Here is a 25,196-nt window from a genome sequence, read left to right on the forward strand (position 1 = left end):
ATTTAAATTTCGTGTCAGCAGTCAAGTCAAAGAAACAATAGCTGTAATTGTTGAATTTTCTGATAGACCGGGCCTAACTACAGTACTTCCATTGTGGCTTATTCACACGAATAGATATTCCTGTCCTAGGAAACCTATCACATTCCTAAGAACCTGATTGGATCTTTTAACATGAAAGTAGTGTAGATATGATGTTAGAACTTCTCCATTCTGTTCTGAATTTATGGTTCAGAAAACTGATGGTAACTGACGTATTTGCATAGACTTTCGAGCAGTCGGTGATGTATCAGTGTTTGATACTGAGCCCATACCAACCACTGATGTGGAATTAAGAAATTTTAGTAAGAATAGTTATTTTCCTGAACTGTATCTCTGTAAAAGATACTGTACTGTACTGACAAATCACACTCTATGGAGAGTACAATGTATATACTGTATATATAGCTTTTGCTACTCAGAAGGGCCTTATGCAGTTTAGGGCTTTGTCATTTGGCCGGAAGACAGCATGCGCTACCTCATTAGGATTATGACAAAGAATACTCCTTGGTTTAAAGAATACTGTACTGAATGTCACTTTGATAATGTTGTTCACAATAATAATTGGTCTTAACATCTTAAAGACTTAAGAGGTCTCCCGGTTGTTACGTAAACATGGTTTAATGGCTGGCCCCCAGTAATTGTTATTTTAGGTTTCCAAAGATCAAACATCTGGGGATTATTCTAGGGAATAACTACATTACACCTTTGGATGATAAAGTAAGAGTTATTCAATCAGTGCCCCTAAAGTACAGAAAAATTAAGATCACTTACTGGTACAACTGCCCCTATAAATGAATTGCTAAAAAAAAGAATAAACCTAACAAACTAGAATGTTACATTGTTCAGATGCGGTTTTAATGAACTAAAATCTAAGTTCACTTGTAACCCAGTTCTTTGCTTGCTATACTTTTAAAGAATATATGTTGGTTCGGGAATTAGTTGCCCAGACCTTTAAACCAGGTAAGGAGCCAATAGGTGTGCTTTTCATTACCTCATGAATTTGGGGTTGTTTAGGCCCCCCCCCTGTACAAATATTCTTACACCTCGCTTATACAAATGATGGTTCTTACTCCCTACCCCTCACCCCCATATGGTGAGCCCTTCCTTAAGATAATGTATCAAATTTATAATAGTAATTTTTTTATATGTTCGGTAATACATTACAGTACGTAGTTACGAACTAAATTATGATAATTTTTTGTTCAAGAACCAATTCAAATTTTTCTAGGTATAATAGTGGGGTTTCTTGTCATTGGGGAACCGAACCATATTTTCCCATGTTATATTATTTGCTATACGAATACTGTACTGTATTCACTTACCAAATGGTTTTTGAGGAACCTAAACCATTCTTATAGTGCAGGATACCATTATTAGAAAAATCATGATACTGTACCTCATCAAATCAGAAACAATTTCTTCTGGTAATCATGACCAACACCAAATTTTTTTTTATCCCATTTACTTGTGATTACTGTGTTCCTAAAATTCTAATTATAATATATAAACTTTAGTGGTCCCTCGAATAACGAACACAATTGGTTCCAACTCACAGAAAAGTACATACAAAGTACTGTATACGGTAATAGAATTAACAAAACCTTAAATATAAACTAAATACAGTATTGTACAGTACAGTGTACAATAATAAATAATAAAAACAATAAAATACTATATTTTAACTTACTTTGAGTTGTGTTTGTCGTATTCCCTGCAGCTTTGTTTACATATCAAACAGCTGATTGTAGAGGCAGTCGATGATGACATGCCATATTCTTTACAGAGTTCATTGGTTCTAATGCCTTCTTCACGTTTCTTAATAATTTCTGCACTGTATATTATCAATATGTGAACTAAATTTCAGAATGACCAATAATTTTAATGTAAAAATGCAAAAATATTCAAGAGACCAACAAACTGATGTTCACTCCACTGTAAACAAAGTTAAACTGAGAAGTGTTGGTGGGTGATTCGGTCAGCTGATTGGCACACATAAACTGTTCCCTGTACAGTACTGTATATATTATCAATATAACTAAATTAGAATGACCAATAATTTTAATATAAAAAATGCAAAAAATATTTAAGAGCACAACTTTCTTAGAATTTACTCCACAGGAAACGGATGTACACATACAACCAACTACAGTAGTACCCCGATTTACGCAGTCAATTGAACCCACAGGGTACAGCGTAAAGTGAACAACATATGGGATTAATTCCAATAGAGACTGGCCCGACCCCCAAACTCCACTTTTTCCGACACAATACCTATGTTGTAGTAAAAATAACATCTAAATTTTATGAAGGTATGCTCACACAATTAATATTTAAGAGAAATACAGTCGCCAGGTTAATGTTCAAAGGAGGGCCACCAGACTGGTGCCTGCACTTCGGCACCTCAGCTACCCTGAGAGATTGGAGCGCCTGAACTTGCCTAGCTTATACTACAGACGGGCAAGGGGGGACCTAATTGAGGTGTATAAGCATCTCAGGGGGCACTACTCAGTTGAGTGTCCTTACTTGGAGCTGGCGGACGCTCGCCCCACAAGGGGTCACAGCTCAAGATTGAAGAAGCCGCAAGTCCAGAAAACCGTGAGGGCAAACTTTTTCGGAGTGAGGGTTGTAAACTCTTGGAACAATCTACCAGAGTGTGTTGTGACAGCACCGAGTGTGAGCTCTTTCAAGAGAAGACTTGACCAACACTGGAGCGGGTTCAGGTACATTCAGGAGCCGGTGCCTGCCCAGTATTTGCCAACAGTGCGTGAGAGACGTGACCGATCGCCTGGGCGGCTAGCGAGCCGATCTTTTGGTGAGGAATATAAATGAAAAGAGACGTGACCGATCGCCCAAGCGGCTAACAAGCCGATCAGTGGCGAAGAGGATAAAAGTAAAATAATGGACTCAAATCCCCCCCCCCCTCTTCCCAGCTCACTGGCCCCTACCTCTCTGAGAAATGATTGGGTGAAACACACTAGATTTTAACGTTTAGTAATAAATAATACCTCAGACTAAAGTTAGGATAATATAATTGACATTTCTGGATTCCTTGCAGGTCAGGGAATATTTTGAATGTAAACTTCATACATTTTGCACAAAAGAAAAAACACTTGCTTTGTGTAAACCAAATTATTACATTAGATCTAAAATTTGTATGTCTAATGCAAAATCCATGATGTTTATATTCAAAATGATCATCATATTGTAAGAATTCCAGCAATGTAAATTATATTCTGACCGGTAATCTGCGTATGAGTAGATGCACCGCGGAACGTGAAAGTCCGGTTCTGGCAAGGTACCGCGGTTTCTCATGAAACCGCGGAAAGCGGGGTAATACTGTACTGTATTGGTGGACTAGCCGATCAGCTGATGTGCACAACAAAGCGTGTTTCCCCGTAAGGCTTTCGTTAATTGAAGTTTTGTTCGTTAATGGAATTGAAAATCCTTATGGAAGCTAATTTGTTAACCGAAATTTCGTTAAATGGACCGTTAGTTAATCGAGGGCCCACTGTATTTTATTTTCTCCTTATAATTCTACCTAATATTTTGTTTCCCCCAAACAAGGAAATATGAAAATTTTTCTTGGTACATCTACTTACTATCAAGAGAATTTGATCAGACAGTACAGTCGACCCTCGTTAAAACGGACCCCTTTAATCCGGATATCGGATAAATCGGAAGAAATCTGAATTAAGCGAGGGCCTGTCCATGTCAAATTTCTGGTTCTGGGATTGTCCGATAGATGGCACGCGCACGCCAGTCATTGTTGACGTAGCACCATATTCGAGTATCAGTGTTGTGTTGCCCTGCAATTTTCGTTGATATTTCAGTGATTAGGCATCTTTCAGCCTTGTATTTTACATCATGTCTTCAAGGGGGAGTAATATGCCGAAGAGGAAGTATGTGACCCTTTCTGTGAACCAGAAACTGGAAGTTAGAGGCTGGTGCTTCGGTGGCTAGAGTTTGTGACGAGTATGGTGTTAAAAAGCAAACAGTTTCGGACATACACAAGGCTAAGGACAAACTCACTGCATTTTCTTTGAAATATAAAGCAATATTATGCAATATTAACCCCTAAATTGGTTAATTCAGACAATCGGCTAAAACGGACACCCTTCTCCCCTATTAGTCCGTTTAAACGAGGGTCGACTGTAATTTGCTTTGAGGACTAATAATGAAACCAGAAGGTACAGCATATAGTGCACAGTACATACATTACCCATAGAAATTTTCACACAATATCAGAACTTACCGGTACAGGTACAGTACTGTAGTTTGAAAATTTATTTTTTTGCTGTATCATCCTACATACAAAATCTTGCTGTTCCTGCCAGTAAACACGACATAACTCCCAATATTACACTTTCAATGAAAATACTGACAAAATTTAAGAAAATTCCAGTTATATAAAATATTACAAAGGACTCAATGCTGATATCATGTGAGTTAAATTGCAAAGCAACTGATATACTGTATAAGACATTACAGGGTACTATTACTCATCACATTACTCTAAATACAGCCAAACAAAATACAATCTGCATGTGCAACAGAAGTTCCTGAACATCACAAGGAACCTTAGAAATACCCTAGCAATCCTGAAACAACCCAAAAAGTCCTCAAATATTAAAAAATTCCTAAAATATCTTAAGGATTCTAGATCATCCCAATTCCAGAGTACCTTATCCCCCAAAATTGCAATATCCAATACAGTTAATTCAGTATTCCAAGTACCCAGGAATCCACTGCCCTTCCAAGACCCCTGGAGTGTCCTGCAACTTGGGAGTAATGAACACTGGGAATTCTTATTAGTGGAAACAGCATCTCTTGTATAAAAGTGTCAAGGAGAAGAATGGTGATAATATAAAAAGACAGGTTTTCATCACATATACAAATTTATTATGACAAAGTGGTGCCATGACCATCTTGACTATGGTCGCAGTTGTCTTCTGGTGGCTGTCTGTGTTTATGTTGTGGATATTGGCGGGGCAGGAGTGTGGGGGGGGCAAGGGTGGTTATTACAGAAACTGCCACTTCAAGCACTTACAAAATATTACTTATTCAGTTTCCAAATACTGTATTATTATAAAAAAAACAAAAAACAAAAAAAAAATATATATATATATATATATATATATATATATATATATATATATATATATATATATATATATATATATATATATATATATAAAATACTTCTGAAATTTTTTATAGGAATGTTCCCTGATGAGACAATATTTAATATAAGTGGATGGAAAAATACATTGAAGTGACAAGCTCCTTATCAAACCTGGTTCAGTTTCCCCAATCATATTTCACTAGGTGCTTTGCTATATGCTGGTTGGCTGTCAAGTTATCATCTCTCTTTCTTTTTTTGCCAGCAGTCCATATCTGCACCCCCACCCACCTCCCCCTCGTTTAATGTTATCTTGATCTAAATTTGTGGGTTCTGCTCTGGGGCCCCTTATATGAATCATGGACCTCTCCAACTGGCTGTGTGTTCCCTTACTTATAACAACTCCCCATGCAAACTTGTATCTCTACAAAATGGCATGAGGAATTCTTCAGTACAATTAGTGACCATGAAACATCATATTGGCTGTCTACTTCTAGGCTTACAAGCATTTGGTCTGATTAAACCATCCTCCCCCTTTACGAAATTAACCAATGTAAATAATGTAGTTCATTTCAAACCTGATAGTCTTGGTATGAAACAAGTCTTCTTATTTAAGACAAAAAAATAAACGTCCCCCTCAATTCCAACTTATTTAAGCTTATGGGATCTATGTAGCACATTTTTACACTTTTGATGTTAAAATTTTAAGCAAAGCCTATCTAGGATGTACCATCACTGCCCTCCTATGCTCATTCAACCACCTCAGTGAGTCCTCTTTAGTGCTTTTCAATTGTCTGATTGAAACATTGTGGAAATGTCCATTTATTAAGCTTTTATGTGGCTCTTGTGCAATAAAGCCTAAGGCATAGTTGCTAAGAGATTAAAACAGTAGTAATCAAATAATCATATTCTAGGTAAGGACATTACCCAGAAGGCAAGGCACTGGGTCAAGGTCTCGTCATGACAACTGTTTACAGCTCATTCCGTTTCAGTGGTTCTACTTAAATGAGAAGACTCGCCAACTACTCAGGACCTAGTTATTGCATAATAAGATGATCGTCAGTAAACATAATGGCCCTCTGGGGTTTGCTCAAGAAAACCATGACAGGAGTGGCACAAGTAACAGTAACAACCATGATGGCAAAATAACAGGCACTATTGACAGGAAAAACACAGCTCACTGGGAACAAATAACAATCATTACTGGCAGAAAAATAAGTTCATATGGGCTACAGTTTAACTGATAGCACGCCAAAGAATATAAACACATCTATAAGATTTCAAATATATGAAACTAACTTTTTATGAAGATAAAATCTTTGCTATAATCCTATCTATTAAACTTTAATTAAGATAGTGAGCCCCTATGACACCAGATTACAGATGAGGCAGTGGAACATAACAGTGTAAAGGAAGGGGGGTGGAGGTACAGATACTGATAACTCTCATATACTAATTTCACTTTGCTTCACCGCAATATTCACTGACTATTCCTTCAAATGTGCACCAGACAGAGAGTTAGCTGTACTGCTACAATACGTTCACTTAATGAACACACCCATGTCTTGATGCGACTACAGACTCACAAATGAAGAACCTTTTAACTGTGTGGACAGTTTGTCGTCTGCCATCAGTGCTACAGTGTATTCTTGTCTTAAAAACTGTGAATTCATGTTTTATGCACTTGTGGACATTTTAGCTTTCCTGATACAGTACTGTATACATACCTACAAAAATTCTGAAAAATACAGTCACTTCTAAGACCCTATTGATAGCATTTTATATATTTTTTAATAATTTGGGAATGATACTGTTTAGTATTTCTTTTAGGTGCAAGAACAAGATCCTTGGGATGTGAGGTTGAATACACTCCAGCACTTTCTGGTACCTTCCTATTACATCACCAAGATCAAAATTTATCTGGACTTTACAACACAGTCTACTCCACCATCCACCATTTTTGTGTACATGTACTGTCACTGTATCAAAATTAATCAAAATTTATATATTCTTTTTATCAATGACAGCAGGAAAACCAAAGGAACATGAACAGAGCGCAACAAAATGTAAGTGTATTGTACACACACAAATTTCGTCGCGAGATTCAAAATTAAAATAACACGGTATAATTTCCTCAATATACAAACAAGACATCTGATGAGGTAATCCATATACATCCCTAGTCCCATTATATGTTGTAACAGGATGGGCAACCTCTGAACTTGACTCCTACATTCTTCCTCTAATACATGCAATGGCACAATTTTGTGTGCATCAGCCCCCACCATTCAGAAATTTGCCCATCCCATTACAAATGTTTGCTTAAAAGTGATATGTACTACCATCCTAGTGTGAAACCCAGTACTTCTACCAAAAAGATAAAGGACATCAATTTGAAAGAGACGAAATCAGAGACAATGATGAAAAATAGTCAATCTTTGGTTTTTTATTCCTATACAGTTTTTAAGGGAACATGTACCTCTTTTAATTACTCTGCAAGTAGCATAAATCAACGAGGCCCAAAATAGCAGCCATCCACCATCCCTACCAAACTATGCCTTATTCAAGCACAGTTTGCCACACAACTATAATATATGGGAGAGGGTTGAGTGGGATGGGCCAAGGGGCTACATTACAGGAAAATATGACAATGAGTGGTTATGAAACACCCATGACAGCTGTTTTAACTAACTTGTGAATGAATGAATTGATCATGAGCAGGGCCTGTTTTCTGTTCATCCCCAGTACAAACATTACAATAGACGAGAGCATGATACACTGAGTTCTGGACACTTGCTACACAGATATGAAATCTAAGAATACCTGAAGGTACATGGGGACATAAGATGTCAAAGTCACCACATGACTGAACATACAGCTGATACTTATCCCAGCTCAGATACTTGAAAATATACAATATACATAAGGAAACCCAGGTATTGTTTCATGTAGCTGTTTATCAAAACTTTCGTTTCTTCACAATTATCTCCTCACCATTTTGTAATGAAACACTTGGTTCTGATCTTGAAATAAAGTCTAGCTTCAGTGCATCACCAAAACCAGAATAAGAAAACAAATGTGAGAGAGGGGAGGATGGATGGACTTTAAGAGTGGTCAGGGAACTGGTGTTTAATGGAGCTGTTGATAGGACTTTTGAAAACAGACCTCATAAATATTACATGGGAATGGGTTTAATATTAGTCTTCTGCCCCCGTTCCTTCAAAAGAGACGAGAAAACTCATGCTTACAATGAAGTAAAACATCATCACATCGTAAAAGGGGGTGGGTAGGTAGTAGATAGCTAACCTAAAAATTAAAGAATATTCAATGCAACCTAAAGCAACTTCATATGAATTGAGCTACAAAGTGCAATGAATTTGTGTGGTAAAATATTGCTAAACCAACCAACACACCTAAAACTCAGACTGGATATAAAGAGCATGGGTCAAATCATCAAGCATTGCTGCTACTGGTTTATGATTATATAAATAAAGTGGATAGGCAGAGCTTACAAGGGAAATGTCAAAAAAAATTATTGCTTTAAAATAGAAGATAAAAATTGTATACTGCTAACCATATGTAATTTTTGTCAAAACTAATAATTATCACTAATTGTACATACCCGAAAAATCAAAAACCATAGAATATATTATACAACATAACTGAAAAATTCACTGTAATAGGCCCTCAAAAACCAACATGGCAAATTCAAGGTGGTCATCATAAAACAATAAAACTGAACTGTCAATCAAAGAATACTTCAAAACTATCCTAGTATACTGTAAATTGTCGGATATTCTAGCAAACTAAGGAACTAATACCTGGGTCCAGTGGGCAGCCCTTGGAGTGCCTTGTGCATACACCGCTCCCAACCCTCTGCACACACACTCTCTCTATATCTATATATATATATACATATACATTTACACCAAGCCCTTGTCATCCACGAGGGATACTGACGAGATATGGTCATAGATAGCACAATGGCCCTTAGCCCTACAGTATAAACTTACAGCAGAGGTGCATGTGAGACACGCCAGACGTGCTGTTAACAAACTGCCCACTGCCTCCATACCTACATTCACCTCTCCCACACAGCATACACTCGTATGCTCTTCATTTTTCTTATTTTATAGTTTTGTAATATATTTTTTATTTCCAAGTCATATTAGAGTATTGAAATGATTTTTCCACAACTTGGGTGCATAAAAGAGTTGCGCAATGCACCATTTTTCTCATACAGTAAAAACCCCGAGTACTGGACCACCTGAGTAGTGACATGTCTGAATAACGACACAAATCTTGGACTTCATGGTCCCGCCCGCATCGCAACAAAACAGCCACACTGTACTCCTCTACGTGTGGCTATTACTTAGTGCAGGCCTGTTTTCTCATGACATAAATTACAAAAATTGAGAGAACAATGCCCAGGCAATTACGTTCGATTAAGGCCCCAATGAGCAGAAAGCACCTTACCATGAAGGATAAACGTGATGTGCTTGCCACGGTCGACATTTAACGCTCTGTTCCCGAGATAGTGCAGAGATTTGGAACTGAACCTACTGAAAGGATATTGTAAGTGTTATCCACTTCATCTCAAGTGAAAGTGGGTACCATACACACTCGCATAATCTTCACTACATAACACATGTCGTCTGTGGCATTGAGATGGCTACACATGTTGCCACTGACTTAAGTAATGAAATTGCAAGTCATGGGAAAATAAATCAGTTTTCTAATGTGACTCAATAATAAAAGAAATATAATATAAAATTATAAAAAAAAATGAAATACAAAGAGTATAAGTGTGAACATTGTTCTGTGTGGGAGGTGAACATATGTATGGATGTGTCAAGCTCTCCCCAATGTGATATCACGGCATATACAGGTATGGCGTAGCAGCCGTGCGTCTCATGTCAGCTGGAGCCAGGCTGGTAACTAGTACACTCAGCGTCACCCATAGGATGGTTGAAGCTATTTTTATACAAAAAATATGCACTATTGTATTATTTTCATTACTTATTACAGCAATTTTGTTCATTTATGACATATGTAAAATACAGAATAACGAAGGATTGGAAGCTATTCCCTTATACAGCACTCACTGTTAAATCTACCTATGACAACGAAGTCACCAAAAACAAAATGGATTTCGTGAACATATCCACTTCATTGCCAGAGGTATACTGTACATATACACATCATCCATTTTATCTCACACTGCACACGGCCATCCATGCCACATCCATAGAATCATAAGTATGTCATGACTCAGAACCTTCAAAAATCTTCTCTGTGGCTCTAAAAGTTTCTAGAATCTAGAACCTTAACTATATCTATTAACACTTTTGACAAAAAACAACTTAATTTACTGAAAGTATATCATAAATGTGATAATTTTACTTAAACTAATAAATTGCGAGCTTAAATAAGCAATCTATGTTGGCCGTTGTTTTGAACAGTTGTGCCTCCCTAACGATGTGGACGTCTGAATAATGGAATTTGTCTGACTAACGAAACTGCTGTGGGTGAATTAGTCCAGTACTCAGGGTCTTTACTGTATGTTTCTAGAGAGTTCTCAAGAGGACGAGATGCTATCCCTAGACCAACCTAGCGAGTACTTGGATTCACGGATAACAAGGACTTGGAATACACTGTACATATAATCACACACGCACGCACACACACACACACAAAATGTACAAGAATTAGAAATTATATTTTTTCACCAGAGTGGACATTTAATAAGACTATAGGGTGGTCTCAGTGGTGGAGGGCAGCAACACCTCACCAAGGGTACCGACTGTGAGTAAATTATATAAACCACTCTACGCCCACAGGACCTTAACTATAACAAAACACAATCCAGTGTTTCACTTGAACTACAGTTTGCAAGATGGACAATAGGCATTTAATCACATAGCGGAGAGCACGTGGAAAAATTGAAAATGGTCACAGATCACCATTACCAGCAAGACCCAGGCCAGGGTCTTAAACTGCCAACGGAGTGCTGGAAAACACAACCTGGTCTTTTCAATGTTAAAAGTTTATAATAAAATTTACACGAGTTGCCGACAGTACAGTACAGTACCAGTAGTAACAGTATTAGTAGGGAACAAGTTGTTGTTGCTATTGTTGCTGTCCAGCACTCTGGAGGTCAGGGACAACCTGGACTCTCTTTTTAACATCTAGCAAAGTCACTGGAAAAAGTGAAATTCTTAAGTTGTAAAAAGTTAATGGTTTCTAACTACCACAATTCAGGAAATCTAGTATGGAGACGGGGGAAGAAATTTAAATGGTCTTGAAGCATGACAATGAAACATGTTAATTTTTGCCTACTGAATACTAACAAAGAATGTTGAGAAACATTTAGCATTTAGAATACTTGTGTCACCTATATCATGAAACACACATTACAATTATCTTACAAAGTCTTTACATACCCTAAATGACCCAAAATATTACATTCATAATTATATTTACATTCTCAAGAAAAATATAGATACGTACACTTATAATCTTCTTTTTGTGTACTACATCCGCGTACTACTTCCGTGTACTACGTCCGTGTACTACGTCAGAGTACTGCAATGAACTCTTTAAAGTGTTTGTGAGGGTAGAACTAACGTTGGGCAACAATGTCACGTTACTTGTTTTACTGTAACCAAACAAACACCTTTGATTGTTCGGCAATGGCACACTAGGATGCACCAGCTTCTCCACTCATTGGACGACATTGGATTACTTTTTTGAGAGGCCTCTGCATTGCACAAGACATTGACTTTCAGAGAGAGAGAGTGACCTTCTGAGACCTTACCCAACAATCAAGGTTGTTTATATGTTACAAATTCTAAAATACTAGAGCTTAGGCACTCTAAATACAAACATCACATGTGTAGGGCTGTTATGATGGTGCTGATAAGGAGCACCGAAACTACTAATAACCTCTACTGGACCAAATTGATGAGTTGTGTACAATTTCCTAATGGTCAATCCCTCAGATTCTAAGTGGGCCAATTTCCACTTATTATGGTGGTACTAGGAGTGTGCAGAAGAATCTGATTATACTGCAATTCAAACACTTAAATTCATGTATATAAAATTAATGTGTTTGTATTAAACAGCTATTAGAAAACTAAATTTTTACTAGCTGATGAAATTTTGGCTATACTCATTAAATTTCCATATGAAAATTACCAGGGCCCTCTGTTGGATAGATTCATTAAGTTAATGAATAACCCATCTATGTGCACTCATTATTAACAGTCCACACCTTCACATTACAAACAAGACACTTCACCTCAGGTCCAAGAATGGTAACTCCAATTATGTAATGTCAAAGATATATATATATATATATATATATATATATATATATATATATATATATATATATATATATATATATATATATATATATATATATATATATATATATATATATATATATATATATATATATATATATATATATATATATATATATATATATATATATATATATATATATATATATATATATATATATATATATATATATATATATATATATATATATATATATATATATATATATATATATATATACATAGAAGAATACTGGAGACACTGGGCCCTAGCTGTAAAGTGGCTTAATTAAGAACAAAGTATCAGGTCCTCCAGAACACACCAAACCTTGGCTCATCACAACCTGGAGGTGACCCTAGGAATTGCTGCCACACACACACAGGGTCTTGGGCAGCCTCTGCAGCTATATATCCACCAGTGCAGGATCAGAGCTGGAGACTTGACCATCACCCTACATGTCTAGGCCTAAGATAAACACAGGCACAACTACCCCCCCCCTCCCCACTATAGAAGTCATTATCAACGCCTGCTCCAATGTACTAGTTCATAGGCCTCATAACATTATGGTGCTCATTCCTTCCAATTATTGTAGTTCTTCTGATAAAAATACAAGCTTCTTATATGTCAAAACATTTTTCTTACAGTAAATAGTCACCTTAAAAAAATAAAATTATATTCTACCATACTTAAAAAGATAAAAATTCAATCACAAATAATAATGAAACACTGTACTTCTATTCTAAAAGAAATTTTCCAAGGTAGTGAGCAGTGAATAGTGAACCTTAAAAAGGGGCAGGGCGTGGGGGGTTGGCAGTCAGCCTGCATGTGCTAATCGTTCCTCCTGGCCAAGGAGACCTTGGTCATGAAACCAGCACAAAAACCATGCAGGGGATTTTTCAAGATATAAAGAGAAGGTATCACACTCTGGACATAAATAACACCTTTACACATAGGGAAGAAGTTCAAGAAAGCGTATATGTTAATAGAGATCAAACAAACCTGTGGACAAACACCAAACGTGGTGCAGCCGGTGAGCATCACACCAATGCAGCCGCTCCCATCCCGCCCCCGCCTTCCCCTGGTTTGTGGATGGGAAGGTGGGTTTGGCCGGAGGGCGACGCACGGTGCAGAGTCCCTCGGCCTCATCGGCTATAAACACAATACTACTCATGCTACACATTAAGTCTACTACAGACCGTTGTCAAGCCCTTTTCCCTTTAAAAACATATCAAACATATTTAGTTTATGCTTGGTAAAACACAAAATAAATATACACCTCTAAAATTCCACAATATTAAGCCCGGTTGACTGAAGAGACAGTTCCCTGGCATTCGTTAGCCTATAAGGTTATCGGCTGAACTTCACAGATAATAGCTCATCACTTTAGTTTCAACAAAAACTCACACTTGATAACAGTTATCAAGTCCAACACAAAACAAACTATAACTCCTTTGGCCAACTTAAAAGTTTAAAAATGTAGCTTTTAAATTATTTCCTTCAAGGCAACAAAAGAGGTAATCCAAAGAACCCAGCACAAATTTCTTTCCATCATTCAATACTGGTGCTGTGGTCACCTCACGACTCCTGGCTCGCACACAAATGATAATTACAATAAAAATTATGATAAAAAACAATAATAACTAGCTATAGTCCTCTTGCTCATCAACAATATGCTGATGATATTTCCGCCCTTGGGACGGCTGACGCACGGTTATGATGCTCTCTGAGGGTGTGGTCACCAAGAGACAAGCGCACACTCGTACATGCACTAGTTCTACACACAAATCTGGGGCCTATACTGATGCTGCAGTTGTGTCAAGAGAATGCTCAACCCAAAAACTATTGGCCCCCAATCAGTAATCACAGGGGAAATATTATATTATGGAGCTTCATACCTACGGATATATTTGACACTTCCGGATGCTTACTTGAACTTTGTAAACACTAATCATTCACTATGAACCCCAAACACTTGGCACCAATATAATCGGTCTAGTTTCTTGTTGGCATTTCATTATCAATTCCCCTTTTTCTAAACTAGTCAAAGTGCAGCTAGCTCAGTAGTAATGACTTTGTTTCATGTGCTGCTTCTTTTTCCTGTGGTGAAGTAGTTCTCGTTGATAGGAGACCGAGGAGGGCACTGGAGGTCGGCCCCACACACACACTGGACCCCTCCCCTCTTTCCAGAGCACTTGCCTTTCCAATATGAGCTGTTACTTTGACTAAAATTTTCTTTCTTTTAAAAACTCTTTACCCTACTCATTTTATATTCTGGGCTTTTTGTATTTTTGGATGTTACATTGGATGTTCCCTCAGGCAAGGCTTTTATTCCGAGAACCAGATGCTCTGGTACTGGCTCTTGGCAGGGGAAAGTGCAGTGTAAGCATTGTATGGTGGGGCCACTTGTGGATGTGTGGGGAACACAGCAGTGGGTTGCATGTGGGCAGGAAGAGGATGGGCAGGCGGTGCAGCCAGCACAGTTCGTCCATTGCTGTGGTGAGCTGGTGGTGGCAATGCTCCTCTGTAAGATAAGAAAATTACTGTAAATCATTTATAGATAACTTAACAAATACTACCCTATGTTTAAAATGTCCAACAGTTAGAAAAGATCACTTATGTTACTTGTATATTATTTGTCAATCAAGTGACCCATTCCCCAATTATGTAACTGTATATTTTCAGCCTTTTGGCTGCCATGTTCTTTCAATAAACCATTAATTATTATGACTATTATTAAATATTATTATTATTATTATTACTATTACTGTACTGTCTCTGAAATTCTCTGAAAAAGTTGCCATACTACCAAAATATTTAGGAATCCACCAAAAATTTTAGTGTTTGTAGTTATTAATATTTTCATGTGCATATCTTCATCCAAGAAAATTTCATTAAAAATGTGTATGAAACTTTTTGAAAAAGTGGAGTCCTGATAATTTGCAAAATACAAAGTCACATTCTTAAATTCGTGTGTACAGTACCTCTATTACTAAATCATTTTTTAAATTTTGCTGTAAATTATTCATGATTCGCAACCAAGCGCAGGCTGCTACAGTGCAGTAACTTTGATTTAGAAGAAGACTGGAATGCATTTGATTCGGAGTATTTTGGGTAAGTAAAGCCTACTGTGTAGTAAAGAAAATTATATAACCAGATACTGTATGTGTTGTACGATACGTTTTAGCTTATATCAATGCTAGATTCCTTGAGAATATGTAGTACTGTACTGTATACAGGTATCCCTCGATTAACAATCGTTCACTTAATCATTTAATTTTTTTGACGCCCTTTCTTATTTTTTTTCCAGTTTAGCGACCTTCGATTCACTGGGAAAATTACAAGTTGAACAATAACATAGCTCACAGCTCTGAGTGCTACTGGGCGGCGAGTTGGTGACTTGGCTGCGCAATTACAAGTCATCTCCATGGGTATAATTCCTCATTATCCCTAGTTTAGAATATTATATCTCACTATCCTTCATTTAGCGATCAGTTTGCTTAACAACCAGTTTTCAGAAATACATCCCATCGTTAAACAAGGGATACTTGTACCAATCCAACTGCACATCACCTGTTGGAAATGGTTTGTGGTGTGTGACGATCTTGAGTTAATGTTGTCTTGTATTCCCACCACAAATATTTTAGGCAAGATAATTTTAATTACAATACCTGTACAGAGTACATTGTTATTATTTTAATACAATCTCTATGTTAATTAAGTTTACCAAACACCAAACATGAGTTCCACTCCGAAATATTTTTGGTGGGAGTTACTGGTGGTGCTGAGTGAGTGTCAGGTGATGCTCTCATCCTGCCTGCCGTCATATGATTTAAGATTCACATTTTATACTTGGTAAATAATATTAGACGACCCCAGTTATAGGGATTTTTTTTTTTTTTTGCTTCACAAGTCATCTTATATGCCACTATACAGGGCCATTACTACCCACCAGGCGATCGCCAAGGGCACCAACATCTGGGGAAGCCACAAATTCTGAACAAAGTTAGATAAAATTACCTAATCTAAGTAAAAATGCAAATCATAATAATAAAGGGAGGAATGGCTATGACTGATGACAGTTATGTTAAAAACTACCTTTGTTGAAGAAGAGTGTTTTACTAAAATTACAAAATTTCACTCTCACGACCAAACCCGACGCTTTGGGGCAGGGTGGGGAAAGGTTAGGTCAACCGTGGGACAGAGGGGATCAGGACTTGAGGTAGAGGGAGGGCTGGAAAAGGTGTGGACGGGGAGGGGGTCGCGTGGTGTTATGACGTGTCATGTGTAAGAGAAAAAACCCACAAGCCAATTATTTTACAAATGCAATGATTTTAAGAAATGCAGGATAATGGAATCAGTTTGTAATAAAAAATATAAAAATTTTAACTTGAGTGAGGGTATGATCAAACTGGATCCTGTGATGCAAGCATTGGTGGTACCTTGTCAAAGGTGACCGCCGCGGTGATGCGTCATGGGGGTTGGGAGTCAGGTGATGTGATTGTGCGGTGACGTCACGTGCACTGGATATAAGGAGTTTTTGTAGTGATGAATGTGCCAGTCCTTATCTGTAAATCCACTGAGGAGGGTGACAGTAGTCGCCGAAACTGTTTGGATTAAATATGAACCAATTCAGAATCCCAAGCAAGAGCGTGCGTGAGTGTACCATTAGCTGACTGATGGCAACGTTCGTGCCATGTAAACAAAGCAGCGGGAATTTAGGATGATGAAATAACTCATCAGGGGTCAAGCTTTTTTATTAACTTATCTTCAATTAGAGAATGGAAATAAATGTATTAATACAGTGTTATATTTATTATAGGTATTGGCTCAGTGTTTCATACTGTTCACTTAGGTTTTTATCTCATCTGGTTTCACATAAGTATACTGTATGGTTGGTATACAATTATGACTATTATTTTTATTATGGGCTTCTAATTATTGTCTACACCAAAAGTTATTAAAAACATGTACTGTGGGTTTTTTTAAATGGGAACATACATTAGCTTTTATAATGGGATTCATTGTGAATATGTAATCCGATAAAAAATAAAAAATAAAATAAAACAATGGTTCCTCAGGAAAGAAACCCTTTTGTAAATTGGGGAACGCCCGCAATTCTACCTTTAAATCGATGAGTATTTCTCAGAGTAATAGTGTTATTGCTCAAATAATCTTTTTCCAGTACTGTACTGATCCTCTATTGATAGTGGCTTGGCCAAAATAACCTTTAAGTTCTTCTACAAGTATATAACCCATTATATAAAAGCCGAAGATGATGTTAACATTAAAAACTAAGTTGAAGATTTTGAGAAGTCTTAAAAATGGTGGAATAGTTGCAGCATTTGGCAAAGGATACCATGTACAAAGACAAGTATACAGTATTAGAATTATGCAGTACATGTAGTTCTAAGAAGGGCCAGGATATCAACCCCAGGAAATGAACACACTGCCATTGCCATCTTTTATCATGGTGACAGTAACTAATTATGCCTTTGGCGGCAAAGAGAGTAATGAAAAACACAACAGATACAATAAGTTGCATTTGAACAGATAAATGCAGAAAAAGTCTGCAGACCAGCTGGTTGTGCCAGTCAGCTGACCTGGTTACCATTATCTCCCTGCACCTTAAACTGTAACCCATTATTTGTGTTCACATTAACCAATGCGATTTTTAATCATACATAAGACGAATCAAATGAAGAATATTGAATATTTCATTGTCTCCCCACGAATCTTCAAATGTGTGAATTCTAAATACGCAAATATTAAGGTACAGTATCTTTTCAATATAAACACATCTGATACCTGCATTAAGATATTTAAATATAAATCTACACTGTACAGTACACATTTATAGCTTCTTAATAATAATAATAATAATAATAATAATAATAATAATAATAATAATAATAATAATATAATAATAATAATAATAATAATAATAATAATAATAATAATAATAATAATAATAATTTGCCATTTGTCTTATCGGGCATTTAATCAACCATACGTTCATTCAACATAAGATACAGCCCGGATATTTCAAAACCAATCTTGCACAATGAATTTTAGTGAACTCTTATACTTGCACACTGTTATTTAATATTTCAATAAACAGTGAAGAGATTTCTTGTTTGTTAGTTGAGCAAGTAGATGAAAAATCTGTTTTTAGCAAAGGCAAAAAGGCAATTTGGGAGTTTACTTCCTTTAAGACCTTATTTTCTGATTTGGTAGCCAAGCAAATATTACAGAGTACACAGATTCTGGCCATACTAAAATTACCTTTATCTTAGATGATAATAGCTATCTCACAGCATGAGTTCTTTCTTTACATAATGAGGGATCTGGTTTTGGCCAGAAATGTAGCTGATTCAAGAGCAAATCAGTACTATAGCCATACATGACAAGGCTACACACAGTCACAAAGCGTAGCAAGTGCTATAAATCACATCATTTGCAAAATTTGTAATCATAAATGACCATAAGAGAGACAGTTATCAATATACAAAGATATCTGGAGTAAGAAAGCAAAATGTTTATTTATTAAATTATTTCTACCATAATACTGCTGTACCTTTACTTTTTTTTTACTAAAATAACACAAGTTTACTTACACTTATCACACACACAAACTACCCTCAACTACCTGGCAAAAAATTTGGTAATAATATATAAATACTTACCCTGTTGTAAATGGGTTGACAGAGTGTGTGGCTGGCAAGGAGGAGGGAAGGTAAGTGGGTTGGGTAGTAGCCACATACACTTGGGCAGCAGCAGCTGCCGCTGCAGCAGCTTGTGGTGGTGCAGCACGACGATATTCCCTGTATACATCTGCCTGGGTTGGTACAATGCCTGCCAGTGATCCACTCACAGCAAGCTGGGAAACTGGAGACAGCCCATGAGCTTGGGATGTTGGAGAATGGTGACTGCCAGACACATGTGCTCGTCCTAGTGTGTGAGCATAACTGAGGCTACTACTGCTACTACTCCCACTGCTGCCTTGTCCGGCCACCACCAAACTGCTTCCTCTGCCACTGCTGCTACCCCAACCCTTCATGCCCCCCACCACCACGCGCTGGTCACGGTTACTATGGGCTACTGGCGGTTGGGAGTAGTCCTTGTGCCCTGAAATAATGATTGAACATACACCAATATTCTCAGTACAGCACATACATCATCATGGTAAGCAGCTTCATTTCTTCCAAGTCGAGTTATTGATGTAAAAGGGGATATAATAGTTTCAAAAAATTCTTCTTTGGTGCAAAATGAGGGACCGATCCCAAAATCCCATTTCTGGGTTGGGTAACTCATGTACTGCCTCAAGAAGCTTGTGGGTTTAACCAAAGGTTCACAGGATTCCTCCACTTGTGCAGATAGGCTAGCTTCCAGAAATCCAGTAAAATTAAGACAGGGACTGTCCCACTTCAATAACACCCCCTATAAATAACTCAGCTTGGGTCATGGCATACATGTACAGTGACACAGCAGTGTAGACTCACAGTTCTTGGCCTATGGGCAACTGGTTTAATTTGAGATGACCTCTATCTATAGGTGCTTTGGTTGAACTAGGAGAGATCCTTTCAAGAATTGTCTAGTTTTACTGTATTTCTGGAATGTAGCCTAGACTCACAACACACATATGAAGGCCTCCTGGGAACCCTGTAGTTAAACCCACAATCTTACTGAGGTAAGTACATGAGCCTCCCAGTCAACTGAATCACTCATAAAAAACCTCTTGTGAACCTTACCATATTAACTAGAGAAAAAAAAAACTTTGAATGAGAGGGGTTTGTGCGGGTGAAACAAAAACATCTTTTTGACAGTGACTGAGAGTCAGTTTATAGATTATGGTACATTGTATTGTGGGACTACACTACACACAAATGACTGGTCATACTCTACAATGATTCTGGAAGTATAATTGATTAAACTTTAAAAAAGTTGCATAAATTATGTAACAAATAATTCAATATGAAATGCTGAAAAAAAAATGGAAGTGCAACTTATAACTACTTTACAGTAAATGGAGACAGCTGAGCAATACTGATAGAGGGGACCTTCGACATTCCTGTATGGTGAAGACAAAAATAATTTTGGATGGGAGTTTAACAATCGGTGATCACAAAAATCATAACTTAGTTTTAAAAAAGGAAGAAAAAATCCAAAGAATAATGGGGGTTTGAGAATAAATATATTAAGAAGCATGCTTAAGATTACTGGGATTAAAAAGAAAGAAGTTTACAGTGACTATCGAACCACAACCAAAGATGAAAATTAATTGGGTAGAGAAAATAAAGTCAAAGTGGTATTTTTTCGATTGCCAAACATGCATTACTAATTACAAGTCAATTGTGTTTACTGGTGGAAAATTAGCAGAAAATCCTAAATGAAACAACTTCATGAAACTTGATTTTAGAAACTAAAAATTTGTTGCTGCTCTTGGAGATTACATCCAATTATAAAATGCTTGAAGTAGTCACTAAGGACCTTGAGGTGACATAACCTAACCTCACCAGACACAAGGTTATCCTATAAAACATCCATGAGCACTAACTGCTGCTCAGTAACACATGGTCCAGAAACTAAACAATTATACTCCAGTATAGCACACATGCTCTTTAATAAACATTAAGGAATTTATTTTCATCATTGGAACACACTCATAAGAAAACAGAATATGTTCACCCAGTGTGATGGCCAGGTGAGCCAGAGATGTCTGACTAGCTCACCAAGTGTTCACAATGTACTGTATGTACAGTACAGGAGGAGGGGAGAAATCATCCTACAATATGGTAGTGTATATGTACTGGCTGTCTCAAAAAAATTTAATATACATACTGCCTTACAGACATTTGTAGCAATCATACGAATACCCACTCATGTATGAGGTCCCCAAAATGTTCTGGAAGACTTCGCACAACAGCAACTGATGACAATATTACTGTTGTAATGCAAGTATTTACACGATCACCACAAAATTAAGTAAGGCAATGTGTATACATTTTTATGAGACACCCTGCACAGGTATATGTAAAAATCATTTCACAAATCATTTAAGTTGGTGTTTCCCCATATGACCCTTGATCACCACCTGCATACAAATGCCTTAGTTTAGTTTGAGGTTATGAAAACACTATTCCAGCATGTTAGTGCAACACTCATGTCTGTGTCCAGAACTCAGTTGCCTAATTAGACTGGATTTATATATTCTAAATATATATTAAACAGGAAGACTCCAGATATTTGGTTTGTCTCTTAACATAAACCAGCACCTATTTGCTTCTGTGTGTCAGCCAGGTGTGAGAGATGAGGCCCTGTACCAGTGAAACAAACCTAACTGGGGTTCAAAATCCATAGCTAATATATTAAATGCCCTCCAAACTACTTCGGCCCAGAGGTGGTCCAGGTAACTGATGAATCGGTTCTGGAACAATAGTCCCTTCAAAATACCTATACTGTACTGTATTGATCTTAATAATAAAAATAATAAAAATAATATTTATTGTTATTATTACAATATAAATAATAGTAATAAAGGACAGTACTTTGCCAAAGTTCCTGTGTCGCACAATGTGACACATTACAGTACTCTACTCTTAAGTTACGTTGGGTTAGAATATAAAAGTATGCTTGGGGGTTTATCCCAGTTAACCCAAAAATTATCATATTTATTACAGGCAGAGAACCCATGATTAAGTTATGCTTACAATGTGTCTAGTTTAAGGCAAAAATTGGATTAAGGGTCCATAGTGTACTTTACTTAAAATCGCTTTTTTAATATTTAAGGTGAATAAATTACAGTACATTAATTCAGTAATATAAAACAATTACTTTTGCCTCCATGATCTAATGTGCATGATATGAGATCTCTTTTGTATGTGTAACAAACAGAGAGCACAGAGAGAGAGATCCTACAATTGTTCTTCTCCAGTCTAGCCACTGGGGTGTCTCCTTGCCAATAACAAGACACATGAAAAAAGGACTACATGTATTTCAACCAGTTGAAGTGATACTGAAGGCCTATTTAACCCTTTGGCTATGGCTTGGGGTAAAAAAAAATTTCATCATATACACAAATTAAAAAAATATATATTACAAAAAAAAATATATAATGATAGGGATGTAGACTAATGGAATGTGAAAGAATAGATCCTTTATCTAGTTTGGTTTAGCCATGGCGTAGAGCTCCTGTACTGCATGAAGTGGATGGTTCCAAGCCACTAGGAGATGGAGCTGAACATACTTCCTCCATGATGACTGGGTGTGTACTGAGGCATGGTTAGGAGTCCAGGGGGTGGTGTAGGGTGGCCTAGAGACCTGTGGGTCAGTCTATAAATGCGTCACTTGACACGCAATTTTAAAAATTTAAGATAAAAATTTGGCAGCCTCCTGGTTTATTGCAGCCACTATAGCAGACCACTCAATTGGCTTTTCTCAGCCGAAGAGTTAAGGACATTTCTTATGGGAAAAACCCACACCTACTTTAAAAAAAATTTCAATTTCTGGTTCCCTTTCAGTATAATTGAAGTACTTTGTTATTAATCGCAAGTGTGGAAAATGGCCATAAAACACTGATGATGATGAGAAATACTAGATGATGTGCCACAAAAACAGTCTCCTCCTCACTTTATTCCTCCATACAGTATATACACGAGACCCTTAAGTATAGCAACTTAATCTTATGCAATTTTGACTGCTTGTGGCCAACTTCCCTTTACACCAATTTGGACATGTAGATATTGCAAGTGTTAGTTTTCCCTCACAGAGGCCATGTGTACTTCTCTTCTACAAGAAGAATTGATCAATACTACTCATACATTCTCTTAAAGAGGAGGATGGGTTGGACATGTATATCTCCACTTATATCAACCATTTGTAAATTTAAGGCCTATCTATACCTGTTACCGCCACAGTAGGATAAACTAGAAGAGAGAAAGGGAGACAGGAGAGAGACAGTGTTGACAACGAACTTTGCTGAGGTGTTAAATGTGAAACAGATGGCCCTCGCCTCGGGCTGACTCGCTCCCTGTGGGGTTCAGAAGATAGTCTCTAGCTGTCCAGTGAGCTAACAAGTCAGGGAGCTAATAAGTCCTACATTAGACCCGAAACACATTTTGACTGAATAAAGAACAATCGAGTCCTACGTGCAAGGGTCTCATTATCTCACAGTCACTCAATTGGTGGTTACAGTCAAGACGTGGGTCCTACAGTCTGCCGCTACAGTCTACTGAGAACTGGCGAGTGACTCGACCGTCGACGGACCTTCAGCAGGGCCCTTCCCTCTGGCACTCGACACAACCCACAGCTACGCAGCAGGAGAGCGGGGTCGCCTTTGTGTGAATTTGTGAATCATCGACTAAAGTGTGATGCCTATAATATAATCATAGTTAACCCCAGCAAAAAGGGGGGTTGTGGGTGGAGTGTGTGTATGGTACTCGTATGTGTACATAGAGAAGCGTGACGCCTCTGTATGTGGGTTCAGTGTCAAAAAGGACTGGTCTCGGTGCCAAAATTGTTCGTAAGGGAGCGCGGGAGTGTTATCGTTCATTCCGGACAGGCACGCCGCCTGCCGCGAGGACCGCGTGTCAGGAAGGAGTGGACTCTTGTGTCAATAACATTCGTGCGTACAGGCGGGAGAGATAGTGTTCACAGCGTACAGCCAGACTGGATCGCCAATTGTAAATAAAATTTAAGAACGAGTGAGTTGTTCTTTCTATTAGAAAATAATAGTTGTGACAGTTAAGTAACGTTGTGAGTAAGGGCGCAGTAGCGTTTGTGGCATCAGTTTATGATCTTAGCAGTTGTGTAATAATCCCCACACTGATTGTGGTGCCTCTGTTGTCGTGTTAGTATGACATCGCTCATGCTTATTGCACGCGTTTGTATGACTTCAGTTGTATGACATCGCTTGTATGACATCTCTTGTATGACTTCAGTTGTATGACATCACTTGTATAATTTCAGTTCATCGCTTGTATGACCAGTTATATGACATCGTTATAAACGAGCAGACATGTCAGTTGAAGAGCATTCCCGATTAACCGAACGTCTTTATAACTGTGCCACCAGTCATGGAAGGGAACAAGGCAGAGGAGATAAGCCTAGCCAGCACAGAAGACCTGGAGGCCCTGAACGATGGAGATGCTAACCGGTCACTCACACAGCCAGGGCGAAGTGGAGAAACCCTTTCACCCGAGAGAAGGATGAAACCAGCAGGGTGGATGAATAGGGTAATCGGGGTTATCAGCGGACGCTCACCCAATTGACGGCAATAATGTAGAATATGAAAGATCATATGGAGCAACTGCAGACATTATGCGATACGGAGGACTTTGGCAAGATGCTGTCAGTACCAGGAGGAAGGCCTTTTCTGGAAACGAGTGAGGGGATGACAGCCGCGACGAGGTATCCACGAGACACGTTGTCAACCGCCGGAACCAGGAGTGTCTAGCTGCTACACCTCGTCACCCACCCAAGGAGGGTTCCCAACATTCAGCGCCTCAGAGTCGGGAACATCTCATCATGGGGAGAGGGAACATGTTTCCACCCGTCATACCCACTTTCCGGAAGCAGTGACACCAACTGAAACCCAGGAAATGGAAAACCAAGTACAAGATATACAGCGAGAACGCCCAGGACGGATGGAAGGGAGGCCATCGGACACGATGCTACCAACCCAGAGACTGGAAGA

At 37.9% G+C, this 25,196-nt stretch overlaps 1 protein-coding gene across 6 annotated transcripts in view; it reads right to left on the bottom strand.

Annotated features, from left to right (window-relative positions):
* Nucleotides 1-14,805: 14,805 nt before the first annotated feature.
* Nucleotides 14,806-25,196, bottom strand: part of LOC121855589 (homeodomain-interacting protein kinase 2-like) — a 49,000-nt gene continuing 38,609 nt past the window's right edge. For 4 of the 6 annotated variants that reach the window (XM_042350631.1, XM_042350628.1, XM_042350627.1 and 1 more), the window contains 2 exons: nt 19,189-19,630; nt 14,806-15,026 (listed from right to left, as the gene is read on the bottom strand). In XM_042350631.1, coding sequence (XP_042206565.1) covers nt 14,831-15,026; nt 19,189-19,630 — 638 coding nt within the window. In that variant the 3' untranslated portion in view covers nt 14,806-14,830. Of the gene's footprint in view, nt 15,027-16,944; nt 17,110-19,188; nt 19,631-25,196 lie in introns of those variants that run through there. The other 2 variants (XR_006086817.1, XM_042350630.1) reach the window with 2 other exon arrangements.

The sequence above is a fragment of the Homarus americanus genome, unplaced genomic scaffold (assembly GCF_018991925.1).
Source record: "Homarus americanus isolate GMGI-L3 unplaced genomic scaffold, GMGI_Hamer_2.0 scaffold48406, whole genome shotgun sequence".
NCBI classification, from domain to species: Eukaryota; Metazoa; Arthropoda; class Malacostraca; order Decapoda; family Nephropidae; genus Homarus; species Homarus americanus.